We start from the raw sequence: 16,871 nt of genomic DNA on the forward strand, positions 1-16,871 counted from the left end.
ACTTAGCAGTGTGGATGGAGGGAACTTCCCTACCAGGTATTTTATTTAGAAAGCCATATCGCCAGTGGCTGCCTGCATACCTGACCAGTGACAGCAACAATAGGTCACTCAGCATTGGATTATTTTCCACCCAGCTCACTCAGTATTTATATCCATGTTTATTGAGATGAGTGGTGCCAACAGGACCACCTACAGCTTGAATTTTAGCTGATTCAAAATTTGAGATATGTATGACTGGCTGAAGACCAAGCCAAATGCTCTTGGCTGGGAGAAAGGAAGAGTTGCAGATTAAGATTCCTGCAGTCTAATAAGAACAGCTGTTTATATCAGTGGTCCAACACATGCTCAGCCTAGTCAGAACTACAGTTCTGTATTCAATAAAGCTTATTTTCCGCTTATTGCTGCTGATTGCTTCTGACTAAGCAAAGGGCTTCTCAGCTTGCTGAAAATAAAGCACTTCTCCGACAATGACATTTATTTGCAGCCTAGCGCTGGTCATAAACGTTTTTGCTAGAACTGGGGGTGCTTTGGAAAATGTATACACAGTAACACCTAAACTGGCCATAGATGATTGTCCCCCGCTGGGACATTGTACTCTGACAGCAGGACTTGTAGCTGTCAGAAAACATTAAACAATGGCTGCAGCTGCTGATCAACAAAAGTTTCCAACTTGTTCTTTTGAAAGAAATTTATCTAATTTGCTTTCGTTGAACAGAGATGGCCACTTACTGATTGAAATTTGTCCAGTTCCTGCCAAACTGGACAAATTTTGATCCATCTTTTGCCACCTTTACACTCTTTTGCTGCACCCTGTATACTATCATATTTTTGTACAGTTACTTTAATTGGCACTATAAAGAGTGCTTGTAACGACTTAAATGCTATGTTGCGGAGCTTTCAAGAGGAGGAGTGAGTTTGTGAGGCTGCTCATGCTTCTTCTCCATCAGAAAATACTTGTGTGAGACTCTTGGAAGCCCTGCATAAACTGGCTATACATTTCACTGAGCTGACGCAGACTTCCTGGGTTAAGAGGTCTTTGACCAAGTTGAGAAGAATGGGAAATTGATATCTCTACTGGTTGCAGAACAGAAAGCTCAGACTAATATACCCTGCATCAGGTTCACAGGGAATCCTAGTTACCTCTACTTCTGATATTCTGAGCATATTTGTAAGTTATTATGAAGCCTTATATGCCCCACTTACTTCCTACAATAAGGACAATCTAGAGCAGATGCTTGGAACACTCCCCATAAACCTCTTTATCGGTAGCGGATAGAGACAGCCTGGAAGTAGACATTACGCAGGAGGAAATAGTACTAACCACTAGGAGTTCCCCACAAATCACCTGGGTTGGATGTTTTTTTTATTGAATGGTATAGACTGCACATGGAAACCCTTATTCCTAGGCTTAGATCTCTATATCATTATTGTTTGGACAACTGAGTACTGCCTTCCTCTATACGCTGATGATATGCTTCTTTTTTTACAGGACCCATGCCCATCATTGCATGCTGTTTTTCAAATTTTAGCTGATTGTGCCAAGTTTTCGGGCCTTAGGGTCAATTGGGCGAAGTCTAGCATTATGCCAATTGATACATGCTGACTCCTTTGGGTATCTAAATTTACTTATCTTGGGGTTCAAATCTCTCCTAGGGTTTGGCAATTACCTGCAACTGAATTTATTACCAGCTATCCTGCGGTCCTATGAGAGCCTATGCAACCTGGTATACAGGGGCCCTCATGTGGCTCTACCCTTGACAGGTTCTATGAGGGTTCAAATAAAAATAATAAAGCAAACTCTTACTGGAAAATAATAATAATTAAAAAAGCTGCTAGCATAAAGGAAAAACCTCTAAAATCCTCAAACATATAATGTAATAAAAAAAATGCAGCGCTAGAATAAATAATTAAAGTGGAAAATTGGTGATAATTGCGCAAAATGATGCACTAGCAAGTGATACAGCAGTGGTATCTTAATGAAGACAACAGATAATTAAAGAGTGACTGCAATATCATATAAATGCAGTATATGTCATACACAAAAAGATCAAATAAAGGTCCATGAATTCATTCAAAAGCTGCGTCAGCTTTCCCAAATAAGGAAGATATCAAACATTCACTTTATACTTCCATCATATAATCATAGGTGCACATGACTTCCATGATGAGAAAGTAAAGGGGTGTGCTTGCACTCACCGGACGTAAAATGATTTTATGCATGTAGTATAAGGGACACTAGTGGTCATCTAGAACCTGGTTGGGATGTGGCACTCCGATGGTGCTTGGTATACCCAGGGACAATCCTCCAGACCTCTCAGTGGACCCTCTCCGATGGTGGAAACTGCTCACAGGTTTTACTTACACCTGGCAAATACTGTAGGTGAGTTCAGCAACAATAGGAGATCCACCTTAAGTAGCTCAAAAAAAGCCACCAGGACAAAAATATGCTTCGCTTGTCAGGCACTCAGCTTCACCACTGTCACCCCCTGTGACGCCCCATGTCATTTTGGAAGGGAAATTTGATAAGGTTTGGCAGTGCTGGTTGGCGGACATGTCTACTGCAGGATGAGACCTTCTCATTGACTCATAAATTGAAGTGGTTTATATGTCCCTGAGTAATGTGCTTTTGATTGTCTGTTTGCTTTTCTGAGGAAGGATCCTATTGGGGTTACACTCCAGTAATACGATTTTCTGCTGGGAGGGTACCTTGTGGCCTATATTAGCTGTGATCCTTTGATTGTTTTTCTTTCTGCTCCACAGCAGACTGTTTGTTATTTTGTGAAAATGAACAGTGGTTGCAAGGGGGGGGGGGGGGGATAGCAAGGGAGGGATGGTTGGTCATAGTTAGGTTATCTTTGTATGGATAGGCCGGGTTTTGGACCCCAGGTTTTTTCTTTGCAGGTTTTTGTACTGTACAAGTTTGAAAACAATAAACAGTATTTTCTAAAAAAAAAAAAATTAACTGGGCTTTAAAACTTTTAAAAATAATAAATACAGTGAAAGCTGTGCATGATAATCTGTCAATAGATGCAGAGAATTCACACATCATTGCCAACTTTTGGTGGCTTCTTCCCTCACCTCTTCTGCATTACATCCTCTACCTGGTTCTGTTGTGCCCAGAGACACACGTGTCATCAGTTGGAAGATATTTAGCTCTGCTGTATGGTCAAGCTAAGGCTGCACACACAGCCTCCATTTGTGAAATTTCAGAGTGCCTTAAAAAACGTGTGGTGCATATTGACCTTCCAGGCTACTATTGTGAAATTGGGTCTTGTTTCCTCTTCCTAACGTGACTTGTACACCACATTTTGCTTTTTCTAGTTCTCAGCTCATCCGTATACATCTGTTACTTCCAGTTACCTCTAGTTATAAATAGGAATTTTTCTTTCTTGCGTTCTGTCCTGACCTTCCCCTTGTTCTTCAGCTACACTTGTCTGCTGCCAACCCTGACCTTCAGCCTGTCTTAAACAAATCTCTGCCTTTATGTTTTACTGTGTTTTGGGACTGTCTAAGCTGCTGACTGTCATCATCCAGGTAGTCTTAAGGGTTGCACTTTTCTCTTTAAGGAATAATTAAGGAATCAGTTGTTCTATTTTTTGCCCAACCTGGAAATGGGCTTTAATTAGACTGGACTGAAAGGTTGCAATAAATAGAACCATCTAGTTTTTATAATAGGAAAATGATAGGAAAGTCAGCATTTACTTTAGCAATCTGACATTATTAAGCTTTAGTCCCCTTTTACACAGGACAGACTCCGTTTTGGTCAACTGGGGATTTGTCCACTAATCAGAACAGAATGGGCAGATGAGCCATCTCAATTTATGCAGAGCAGACACAGACAGAGCCGCTCTGCTCTATTGGTGTCCTAGAGTAAACGTACTCCGTTAACACCCGACTGCCCTCTGGTCTGATCCTCCTAGATTGGGGAGGATCAATACCCTTCCGTTTTTTAATGGACCGAATTGGAGGCAGGTGAGTGTAAATAGACACAAGTATCTTTACACCCCTGGTCCATAGGGTAAATGGACCATCGTGAAAAACTCTCAGGTGGACCTGATCAGACCATTCATATAAAAGGGGCCTAAAGATGTGAAATGGGCAGCATTTTACCCAAGCTTGTATTAGCTTTGTAATGTGTTTTTCTTAAATATAGAATCTGTAGGTTGCACATAGGGATCTCACTTTAAAAATACTACAAATGTTAGATTTTATAGATTTTACTGCTAGTGCTGAATCCTCTTATTGATAGAATTCCACATTGTGAAATCTCTCCAGGACTAGGCATGTGTTTTTTTTTTCTTTTTAAAGAAATGCTCGATGAGTGACCTTTTACTTCACATAAAAATGTGTTTGACAGGACAGTCTTCCAGCACTGCTTTGACAAGACCCTCACATCAATGATCTGTGCATGTGGGAGATGAAGATTCAAGACATACAAAGTACAAACAAAAGGGGCCTATCATCCCAGTCAACAGATATGTCTGCAATTGAAAAGAATATATTCTCAAAGCTTATATCTTTTTCTTAAAATAACTAAAGTGCAAAGAAAAGAATGTTTTGTCATTTCCACTATCTTTTTTATTGTCCTTTAAAGATTTTTTGTGTTCATGGCTGCACAGGGACAAGACTGCTACACAACTTGGGCTCCATGCACAATGGGTGTTTTGGTAACCCTGGTAATGTTAGCTGTGTAAAGTCACGTTAATAATATGAGTTTTTCAGCTTTTTGTAGTGTTTTTGCATTAGCATTTAGAGGCATTTTTCTGCCTTTGCGTTTATATAGCCTTTTTTTACAAAAGAAATATTGTTTGTTCAAAAAAACAAAAAATGCCAGTTTGCGGCGTTTTACCGTATTTTTCAGCAATAGAGCATTTTTACAGATAAAAAACTCCTCTAGAAACCCACTAGTCCTGGGTTTTTTTTCCAGCCAAAAAACATTGATTACAGTCTGTGTGCACGGACACATAGGATACCATGCTAGGGAGTTTGCTGGCTGTAGAAAAAAACATCAAAAGCCAAAAACAGCAGCTATAAAAACGTTCAGTGTGCATGAGGACTTAAAGTTAAACTCAAAGCAAATTGCTGAAATCAGAGTCTAAATACATGCATAAATCTTAATACATTCTTATGTAGACCTGTCTGTGTGCTTATTGGACACTACATAATCATCGTCAAACTGATTATTTATTTTCCGATAAGCAGGCAAGTGTCCTAAAAAGCTCCAGAGATAAAGTGCCCAGCCAAAACCTGTTTGCCTTGTTTTAAATACAGTGGGAAAGAATTACGGAGATTTACCCTCACTTCCTGTCCAGTTGGCAATGTTTTACCAGAGGGGAAGTGAGGGTAACTCTGTTAAAGTAACACAAGCAGAAATAAAATGTTTTATTTTGTAAAGTAGGGGAAGGCTAGAACCCCTTGTCAGATTTTTATTTCAGTCTGTGCCCATTGCAGATTTTCCATCACTCCCTGTCTGTTGAAATTGCTGTCAGAAAAACAGAATGTAAGGGTATATCTCTTTAATGGTGCCATGGATAATCTTTCTCATTCTGTCCAAAGCTAGAAAAAAATTTTTTTTGGTTTGATATAAATTTGAAAACAGGAAATAGTGATGTCACTTTCCTGACAGTGAGTCAAAAGTTTGCAATTTACAAACAGCTTTAAAAGAATTATAGTTGAATTTGATCTGTATGCCATTTTTTTACAGCCACTCTCCTCAGGCAGTTTTACAATATGCCTTTTGCTTTTCATGTTGACTGTTGGCTACAGATTTACACGCCTAGTATATTTGCATTGATGTATGATTTCTGTAGTGCGCTACCTACTGTAATAATTCAGTGACTGTTTTTGTCACCTACCAAAAATAAAAATAAAAGAATAAAATAAGTACTACCTTTTTATTAATTTGGATAGTTATTTCAGCTATAAATGTTTTATTGACAAAGAATGATGAGCTTAGCATGAATGTAATGCTGTGCTTTCTTACTATCTGTCTTGGTGTTCGATGGTTGGTTGGTTGGTGATACTTATGGTGATACTCACAAGAAACCGAGGCGGGCCAACATTTCACCTCAGGGTGTAGATTACCTAGCCAATAGTGGGATGTGAACATATGGGTGCCGATCACTTTAAAATTCAAAATAAAAAGGAGTATATTGGCTCTCACTCCTGGGAATGAAGGATAGTGCACAGAACACCCATGAACTAGCAGACTTCACAAAAAGGGACAAAAGTACTCACAGTCCTCACAGATAAAGAACCTTGAAGCCGATCCAGGATTCTGTGATTGTAGTTCATGACTATAAAGCACTTGATAAATCAGCTGCCAGCACCCTGAGTAAAAGACAACATATCTCCTAGATTGTAAGCTCCAAGGAGCAATGCCCTCCTAACCCACTTGTATTGAACTGTATTGTTGCTGTATTGTCTCCCGTTATATTGTAAAGCGCTGAGCAAACTGTTGGTGCTATATAAATCCTGTATGATAATAATTTAGTGAGGTCCAAGCTTCACATCCAAGCTTTTCCTGGCTCCTCAAGACATCTGGACGTCTTCAATGGCTCCTCAATCCCCAGCCTCCACAGGCTAGGTCAAAAATCCATGCTCCTGTCCAGCCACATAGTCACCCTCTCTTGCAACCTAAGAGGTTTCAGCAACACAAAACACCCCTCCCCCAGTCGGGAGTCCAGAGGAGAATAGATGGACTTCCCAATGTCACATATGTATACACTCTCCCAGCATTCACCATTGGTAAAGAAACTCCTACTGGTTGACCAGGATATATCAGGTTAGTTCAGCTGTCATGCTATTGGCAGACATAGCCACCTACGAGCAACAGAAGGACCCATACAGTAACCAGGGCCCATAAAGAAACCCAAAGAAGGAGAACTATCAATTCAAATAAGCTGACTCAGCACCACTAAATTTGGACAGAAACTGCTGCTTAAGGCAGGTTAGTTAGTTATTTACTGTAAAGCAAAAAAACAACTAATAAAGGGAAGTGAATATCAGTGGAACTTTACATAATCTAGTACAGAATTAAGTATAATTTTACATACAGCTTGCCATGCAGCCTGGTTCAACTTGCCTATCACACTGAAAAATGAAGATTTGGATGGAGACCATTTTCAAATGATTCTTGTGATATAATATAAATGGGACATATTTTACCATTCACATCACACCCCACCCCATGGCAGCTTGCAGGCTAATTTCCCTAACAGTCACAAGAATGTGTAAACACCCATGGGGCCGATTTATGTTGCAGCCAATTAACCTACTAGTATATTCTTTGAGTTTGCATTTCACATCATTGTTCAATAGGCTGAAAAGTGTCATGTCTCCAATTCTAATTTGATTCTGCTTTTTTCTGCTTTCAGCTGTTTGAATTCATGAACTTCTTGGCAGAGAACTTCATCTTCTGTTACATGGGGCTGGCTCTGTTTACCTTCCAGAATCACATTTTTAATGCTCTCTTTATATGTGGAGCATTTGTATCCTTTTCTCTAAAAGAAACTGGCAAGCCAGTTTTTCTACCCTTAAACATCAGGAATGGGGATTAAAAAAAGAGGGGGCGTTATCTGGTTCAGTGGATTAATTTTATGCACATTATAGCTAAATTGAATTTGTTTTTTTATCCAGGACCATTAACAGGTTTTATATTCAATGTTTTTTCTTTTATCAAAACCCAGCCATATGTGTATAGCATTATTCACAGATTATGCCTTTAATGTTTTGTGATGAAGGAAAGTATTATTCTTTTGTAGCCATACATAAATGTCAGCATATTATTTCAACAGTGATACTCTTGCCAGCAGTTAATATCATTTACAGAATATATTAGAATAATGATGCAAAAAGGGGTCACTTACAAAGAAATTCCATGCATGGAGTGTCGAAATAGCACTTACACAGGCCAATGATCACTGGAGAATAGGCAGTTTCCTAATGTGCAGTATTTGGCAAATTTAGTTAATTTGCATACATAAAATTCAGAAGCCAAACATTGAAGTTTTACATTTCCCATGACCAAGGTAAATATCAGTGGCGACACTCTGGGGTTGATTTACTAAAACTGGAAACTGCAAAATCTGGTGCAGCTGTGCATTGTCAGCCAATGAGCTTCTAAATTCAGCTTGTTCAGTTAAGCTTTGACAAAACAACCTCAAAGCTGATTGGTTACTATACAGAGCTGCACCAGATTTTGCACTCTTCAGTTTTAGTAAATCAGCCCCACAGCTTTTTAGGCACCACCTCTTTCAGCCTAGTGTCTTTCTCTTCTCTGTTCTGCTTTCTATAACAGAGTTGGTGCAGCATGGGGGGTTTCTGAACCGTACAAATTATGAACATGTTAATATATGAAGGCTGGAAGCAACAAACAAACACGATGAACCAATAATATTGCTAAGAGCAATGATGGTCTGTGGTACAAGACCATTTTCCCACTGGAGCAATTGGATCATGCCTTATTTATTTTTGCCTTCCTCAGGGTCAACTGTCCTGGGATATAGGTATAGAAAATATATATGGCGGTTTTATATTTTTCATTCTGTATTTCTTTTTTTTTACTCTATTGGATGGACTTGTGTCCTTTTTCCACCTGACTATGTAAGAAGAAAATGTTGTAATGCTATCCTAAAAGTAATCAATTATTTTGTCAAAAAAGGGGGCAACCTACAGCAGAAGGGCACATTTTGATAACATTTTTACAAAATTAGCAGCAGTTTCTGGTAGATCTGTCAGTCATGCAATTTATAAACAATGACAGATACTGCCATGAGTCAGATGCCACCTCTCTATGTGCTCATCAGTTCAAGTAGTAAATCATGATAATTATGGCACTTGTCTGGTACAGCTTGGTTGGTGTGCAGTATGTTTCTCTTACATGGTTGCGGCAAATTGCTGCTCAGTACTGCTGCTAGATTGGAGTCTTGTAGAAAGATGCTTTTCTACTGCCAAAGAGCTGACTTCCAATACCAAGCTCAGCAAATTCCCGCATAGAGTTTCTGCTGCTTTTATGTTAGTGCTACAAACATCTATGAAACATTCTGCTTAGCTCTGCCCTATTCTCCCATATTTTACACTTCAACTACAGCACGCCTGCTTATTTATCGTTTCCTAAGGGCCATGTCACATTAGTACCTTTATAGCAAAGATTTGTAGCAGCAACAAATCACTTTGCATATTTTCTCTTGTGTTTTGTATTTAGCTACAGAGTGGCTACTATAGCTGGATGCAATGGGGGTTATTTACTAAAGCTGGAGAGCACAAAATCTGATGCAGCTCTGCATACTAACCAATCAGCTTCCAAGTTTTATTGTGAAAGCGTAATTGAACAAGCTGAAGTCAGTAGATAATTGGCTTACATGCACAGCTGCACCAAATTCGGAGTGCTCCAGTCAGGGTTGGGACGAGGAGGATGGGGGTGTGGCAGAGGAGGCAGCTGCCCCTGGCACTGGTATGTGTGGTTGGGGGCACTGTGCAGACAGTTCCTGCTGCTACAAACTGACAGGAGTAGTGACTGTAGCATCACTACTACTACCTGTCAGCTCAGTGCAAGATGTCACAAGCCGAATCTGGAGAGCAGAAGATTGCTGGGAGGAGGTGCTCTCTCTCCCCTCCAGCTCTTCCACCTGAGTTCTTCTGCTTGCTTCTGCATCAAGACTGTTAGTTTGGGACCTTGCAAGGTTTGCAAATCTGTAAAATCCTGATCTGACAGTCAAGTGTCTCCATCCACAATCCCATGTAGCAGCTGGCATCTCTCCCCATCAGCTGCCTGGCAGAGGTGTTAAGTCCACTTGCCCTAGGCTCCTCCTAAACTCGAGTGTGCTGAGATGAGGGGAGCCTGAGGGAGGAGCAATTTACACAGCCACTACCGTGCTGCATCTGAGGTCTGTGTGTTTGATAGAGGGGGAAATTGCACTGGGGACATTGGAGAGGGGGCAAAGTAAGAAACTGGTCCTGAGAGTGTGCTAGAAGGGGGGGGAGGATTAGTGAGAGGTTTGGAGGGGGGATTGTGTGCTAGGTGAGGAGATTGAGGGGGGGGGGGAAGGATTTGTGCAGGGGTGAATTAAAGGGGGTTGCTAGGAAGGGTGTTTTGGGGGAATTTGTGCTGGTAGGGACATTTTTATGACGGGGGGGGGATTTTTGTTAAGAAAGGGGATTTGAGGGGGAGGATGTCTGCTAGAAGGGATGATTGTGGGGATTTGTGCAATGAGGGGAAATTGGGTGCAAGGGGGATTTGTGGTAGGAGGGAAAATTGGGGGGAGGGGGGAATTGCTATTAGAAGGGGGGAATTTGTACTCAGTGATGGATTTTTGCTCATGTGGAAATTTGGGGGGGGGGGGGTTGGCTAATAGACAGGATTTGGGGGGGGGGGGGGATTTGTGCTGGCTAGGAAGGGATTTTTTTGTTAAGGTTGGATTGTGTTAGAAAGGGGGTTTTAGGTGGATTTATGGTGGGGGGAGGATTTGTGGTGGTGGGGTGTTTGGGGGATGGGCTTTGTGCTAGGAAGATAATTGGTTTTTTTGGGGTGGAGGATTTGTGTTAGGAAGGGGAATTTGGGAGGAAGGATTTATGCTAGTAGGGATGATTAGGGGGATTTGTGCTGGAATAGGATTTGTGCTTGTGGGGGTGTATGGGGGGGAGGGGGATTTTTGCTGGGGGAGGATTTGTGCTCGGAGGAAAATATTGAGGGATAGAGTATTTGTGCTAGAATGGGTGGTATGGGGGGGAGGGAATTGTGCTAGGAGGAGAGATATGAGGAGAGAGAGGATTGGAGTTGGGAGGGGGCATGGGGGTCAAAAATTTTTGCTGGGAAGGAAGATTTTAGCAAGGAGGGGGATTTGTACTTGGAGGAGGGGGAATTTTTGTTTGGGGAGAATTTTGGCTTGCAAAGGGAATATATGCTTAGGGGGTTAGCGTGCAGAGTAGTGCTTGATTTTTTTTTTGAGGGGGTATTTTTGCTGACACACAATACTCATACATCTTGGGGGTGGGGTGGGGTGGGGGGGAGTGCAGTTTGACATCCTCGCCCTGGGCACTAGATTGCCTTGTCCCAGCACGGGCTCCAGTTTTAGTAAGTATCCCCCAATGCATGCCTGGGCAGCTTCACACAACGTGATTAGGTACTGAGAATGGCCCTTGAGTGGCTAGCTTCAAATGTGGCAAAAAGTCAGTAAGTCAAAGGAGAGGATTTCTGTACCTACTACATATTACTGCCACAAAATCACTCATGTGTCATGACTCCCATGTAATGGTACACCATATTTATATCTTTTTGGTTTTCGCATCTGTTAAATCGCTGGTTTTTATGATTTTGCCGCTCACATTACACACAACATAAAACAAGAGGTGTGATTTTATTAATGAAAGCTAGGATTGCAACCAAACCATAAGACATTTGTTCTCTGTAGCATTTTAAATAATTTAGCATGCTGAGGACAGTCTGGGAAGAATGAAGATCATAAATGTACTGTAATACACTGTAAGGGCTCGTTCACACCATGGGCAGAGATGTCAGTTTTTCTGCACGGGTACAATGAAATCGGTTGTTCTCTATGTGCCCTGTTCACACTACAACACTAGTATCACATGCAGATGCACAGGAATCTGCGACGTGTATAAAACTCATTGTAGCGTGCATGAAAATTGATGTAAACTGATGTCTATGCAAGTGAAATCTGTGCATCAGTTTCTCTGCACGTATGGTGTGAAGAAGGCCTAAAACGTCAGATATAGTGCTGTAAGTTTTTCCTGCTGTGGATCAAGATTATTCTAGCCACTGATAGTGTTTCTCCTTAATTTGAGAAAAAAAAGATATCAATTTTTGTAGCAAGGGCATGTAACATATACCCCCTTACTTTCTTCTTGAATTTGGGTCGGAGGAAGAGAATTCCCTGGAATTTTCAACATATGATGATGTTTTCAGGTATGTACGAGTTATGCAGTGAATGTCCTAATCTGTAAGTATGACTGAATCTAAATTTATTGCCATCCTTCTGTGCAGGACAATGTAATATGAACTGCAAAGATGAACTCCAAGTAGATTTAAAGGATAAGTTCACCTTTGGAACATGTTACATGCTCCACCCGTTTTTAGGGTAGAACATGTAACATGTTCCCAATGCTGCAGCCGCTGTCCGCTGCTCCCCCCTCCCTCTGATAGATAACATGGGGAGAAATTCCCCCATACTATCTGTTTAATTTGAAAACAGCGAGGCCGTGCGGAGCTCCGCCAACACATCTGTGTCATTCATTTGCAGAGTGCCTTAGCGGCTGTTGGCTTATATTTCTCAATGAACTACCATAGTGCTGTGAAGCACTGTAGTAGTTCATTCGTGATTCCTGTCAGTATATGTACTTGCTTGTACATTCCGTATGGGCAAGTAGATATACTGACAGATCTGCGGGAGACCTACATGGCACCAGCGATCTACTGATTGCTGGTGCAATGCTTTACAAACTCCTGCAGACAAAAATAATAAATGCACATTTTTTTTACCTGCAAAAAAGTGCATTTATTATTTTTGTGCAAAAAAAAATAATTATAGTTATCTATCTATTGCAAAAATAAAGAAATGCATAGTAAATGCAACTGGTATACCTTGTTTACTTTATGTCAGACCTTTGTAATCCTCTCTACATCATTAAATAGGCAGGAAGAGGAAGGGGCAGTGCTTGGGGCAGATCGGGTGTGCTCTGTTAATATGTGCTGGCAAGGAACATGCTGACAGACGTACATAGCACAAAGATGGCCTTATGGGATTGATTTACTAGAACTGGAGAGTGCAAAATCTGGTGCTGCTCTGCATAGAAACCAGTCAGATTCCGGGTTTTTCTTTTATCAAAGCTTAATTGATCATGTTGAAGTTAAAAGCTACAGCTACAGCAGATTTTGCACTTTCCTGTTTCAGTAAATCAACCCCTGGGAGTCTATAGGTGCTCCTTCACTGTCCAGTTATGGGCAGAGAAATAACCCAGTTGTATTTAATTGTGGCAGAGAAAATAAGGTCACAAGTCTGGCTGTGCTGTGTGGCTGGGCTGTGTAAATATTAGGAGTGAATGGAGAGGACTATGGTGTCCGTTTATGAACCAGCGGTAATAGATCGCTGCTCAGTTCTCCGGCATTCTCGGAGAACACAGTTCTCCTGTGAATGCAGTTTATGAAGCAGTTCTCCGAACGAAGGGAGAACGGTCTCCAAACGCTGGAGAACGGTCTACAAACTCTGAAAAACGGCTGATTTTACTATAATCTCGCGAGATTACAGTAAAAGATCAGTTTACTAAACAGAGGTAAATTATCTCTGCTTAGTTTGCAGTCCCTCTGATTCTCCAGCTCTGGGCTGGAGAATCTGGAGGGAGAACACAGATCTCCAGAGAAGGGCTGACATGATCTCCTGAATGTCATAAACTGTGAATGACCAGAGAATAGCTGAGATCTGTTGAATCGCAGCTATTCTCTGTGTCATAAACGGACACCTAAATCCCTTTGCCAAGAAAGACATCTCTGATGTTAGCCATGAGGCTATCGGTGGTATTGCTTGTTCAGGTTTATTTCCATTTAGTTTTATCTATTTTATTAAATTGTTTGTTTATTAATTTTTCTGAATTCAAATTAGGTGCAGTACATCAGTCCACCTAAAGAGACATAGAACCACCACATGTGTGCTAAGTAATTACTCTGTGCCACAGAAAATACATATTTACATTTCTATGATTTGCAAAAGTTATAAAACAAGACCACATCAAAGTAAGGGCTTTTTTTACACTGGTGACCTGGGGGGGGGGGCAGCAAAAACAAACTGGGGAGGATGATGTGCTTTCAAGCCTAGTGAGGTCATTTTGATATAGGAAAGTAGGAGGTCTGGCAGGATCGCCAGATATTTCACACAAAGGAAGCAATGCAAAGAGAACAAGATACTTTTTAACACAAGTACATCAGATACAGCAGGCACTTATCAGGAATATGAAATGTTGGAGTAACGTCATATTCCTTACTGGTTAAGCAGCCAGATTACATATGAATTAAAAAAGTACTTCAACTTTTTTTTAATTTAAGCACATTTGTAATTTGTTGATGAAATAGAGCAGGGTTTTTGGATTTTGCTTTAAAAATACTGAAATGTTAAAATGACTACATATAACTAATGAATACCTTTACAATCTTTTATTTGCCCAACCAGAGCTACTTTCATGCAAACTCTCATAGACATAGGCATGCACATTGACTCAAATTAACATTTCAGACTACAATATTTCAATAAAACAAGCATTTTGTGGATGAATCTCAAACTAGCCCAAATGGCCATCACTGCAGGTCAGTATGGGGCAGCACAGTGGCTAAATAGTTAGCACCTACGCCTGGCAGTACTAGGGTCGCTGGTTCGAATCCCAGCCATGGCTCAACCTGCCTGGAGTCTGCATGTTCTCCCTGTGCCTGCGTGGGTTTCCTCCGGGTACTCCAGTTTCCTACCACACTCCAAAGACATGCTGGTAGGTTCATTGGATCCTGTCTAAATTGTCCCTAGTATGTGTAAGTTATGGACCTTAGATTGTATACCCCTTGAGGGTTAGGGACTGATGTGAATATACAATATATATATATATATGTAAAGCACTGTGTAAATTGACGGCGCTATATAAGTACCTGAAATAAATAAATAAAAACCCAGCGACAGACTCAATAACTACATGTCTGTGCTTATTACTACTTCTATTACTACTGGGGGTGAGAGCAGGGGCTGATGGAGTAATGGCAGCAGTGGTGGTGTCAGTGGAAGGGGTCTGGCAGCATGGTGGTGGGGTCAGACGCAGTGGCCATGGTGAGTCAGCATGCAGGTGTGAGTGAGGTACGCAGATGTGCATTGAAAGTGCATGATAGCAACAGCTGGAGTCAGGCTTTGAGCCACTTCACTCAGTGCTGCTGGAGCGCCTGCAAAGCCAGTCTGGTGCCTTCACAAGATTGGAAAGCACCAGAATTCTTCCCATGGACAGAAGTGGCAACACTGAGCGCTCACTGCCATGCATACGTTGGCTCTCCTAATGATATTGTTCGTGGCTTTTTAGGGGAATGGAAGTAAAACCCCATCCTGCACTTCCAAATTTTAAAGCATAATACACATACATGAACATATTGTGATTTGGGGATATGTATGATTTGGGCCCTGGGATGCACAGGTGTTGCATGCATCCCTCTGCCAGCAGTCCCATCCATGTCTATTAAGACACAGTGGCTCCACAGGCACAGTCGGTGTGTCCCAATATGACATCCATGTGGGTACGTGCGGGTACATGTCCCCAAACTCTCCCTGGGTATGTTTGGGGCTGTACACCCACACAAATGTCATATTGGGACAAAAAGACTATGCCCATGCAGCCACTGCATCCCAATAGACTTAGATGGGACTGCCAGCACGGGGATGCATGCAACACTTGTGCATTATTGTGCCAGTAAGGGCCCATTCACACCAGAAACGGTATGCAACCGTGTGTTTTTTCCTTGTACCTACGTATGCAGTTGACACGCGTTTTACATGCAGTTGATACCAGGGGCGGACTGACCATTTGGAAACTCGGGTCAGTAGGGGGCCCCATGAGATGCCCCTGGTACCTTTTTCATAGGCTTTTTTGAGTTTGGGCACGGACACAGGGGCCCCATGATCCCCTATTGCCCGGGGGCCCCATGAGTTGTCAGTCCGCCCCTGGTTGATACGCGTTTATATGCAGTTTATGCACGCTTTTCTAACTGCATTTGACCTAGGAGGAAAGTTCTTTGTCTGTCCTTTGGCTTCTATGTGTACTGTGATTCATTGCAGTGCGTTTGCATGTGTTTTTGAGCATTTGCGGTGTGGAAAAAATGCAGCATGCTGTACTTTTCTGCACTGCACTGAACTGCACTGCAATGGTGTGAACTATACCCATAGGATTGCCTGGATTTTGGACTATCTATGCAGTTGGACTGCAGTTCAGAATGCAGCCAACTGCATTCAACTGCGTTTGGTGTGAAAGGGCCCTTAAACACAGCCCTGCATGGAGCACGGATGCAGTCGACGTGTGTGAATGAGGCCATGATGCAAAAACATACAGTGGGAGTTTCTAAAATCTGGCTTGCAAAGGTAGAAAACACTTTAAGATACAAGTGATGATTAATGCAGTTCTTTAATTGCAATTGAACAGTACAATCAAGAAACACTTACTATTTAGATTCAGCTTAGAAGTCAAGGCTACTGAATATTTTACTTAACACTGCATATTTCACAAACCTTTCAAGAGTGAGTGAATAGAACATTCGAGGAAGACAGTGACACAGAAAAAAAGCATCATTATATCTGACAGCTGAATAAAAGACAAGACAGCAACTAAAACTTCAACATCAAGTGGGGGAAATTATTAAATATGACATGTCTGTTGTTATGCTGTAATGGAGAGAAAAGTGCAGCTTTCCCATCTACCATGGCAAAAAGAAGGTTTCTGGAGCTCTTTGAACATTAGATTTTAGGGGTTTTGTTTTAAAACAGTATAATCAATGTTGATAGGACAAGCAGCAGCAGCTGACCAACACTGGAAGCTCAAATTATAACTTAAAGTGGAACTATGGACAAAGCAAAAAATGATTCATATGACACAGCCTGTCACTAACATGAACAAAGTCTTTGTTTTTAAAGTCCCCCTTCCTCTATAACATAGTTTTATTACCTGATACCTGTTAGTGCCTGATTATCCAATGTTTGTACAACACAGTGGGGTTAACTTAATAAAAGTGAAGGCAGCACAGTGGCTAAATGGTTAGCACTTCCGCCTGGCAGCACTAGGGTCGTTGGTTCGAATCCCAACCATGGCACCATCTGCCTGGAGTTTGCATGTTCTCCCTGTGC

At 41.4% G+C, this 16,871-nt stretch overlaps 1 protein-coding gene across 1 annotated transcript in view; it reads left to right on the forward strand.

Moving 5' to 3' along the window:
* Positions 1 to 16,871, forward strand: part of SLC9A9 (solute carrier family 9 member A9) — a 931,015-nt gene that overhangs the window by 564,848 nt on the left and 349,296 nt on the right. Inside the window, exons 10-11 of the mRNA XM_089672557.1 lie at positions 7,377 to 7,490; positions 11,815 to 11,926. Coding sequence (XP_089528683.1) covers positions 7,377 to 7,490; positions 11,815 to 11,926 — 226 coding nt within the window. The remainder of the gene's footprint in view (positions 1 to 7,376; positions 7,491 to 11,814; positions 11,927 to 16,871) is intronic.

Source organism: Staurois parvus, unplaced genomic scaffold, assembly GCF_062004578.1.
Source record: "Staurois parvus isolate SC_StPar_1 unplaced genomic scaffold, SC_StPar_1.0 ptg000131l, whole genome shotgun sequence".
NCBI classification, from domain to species: Eukaryota; Metazoa; Chordata; class Amphibia; order Anura; family Ranidae; genus Staurois; species Staurois parvus.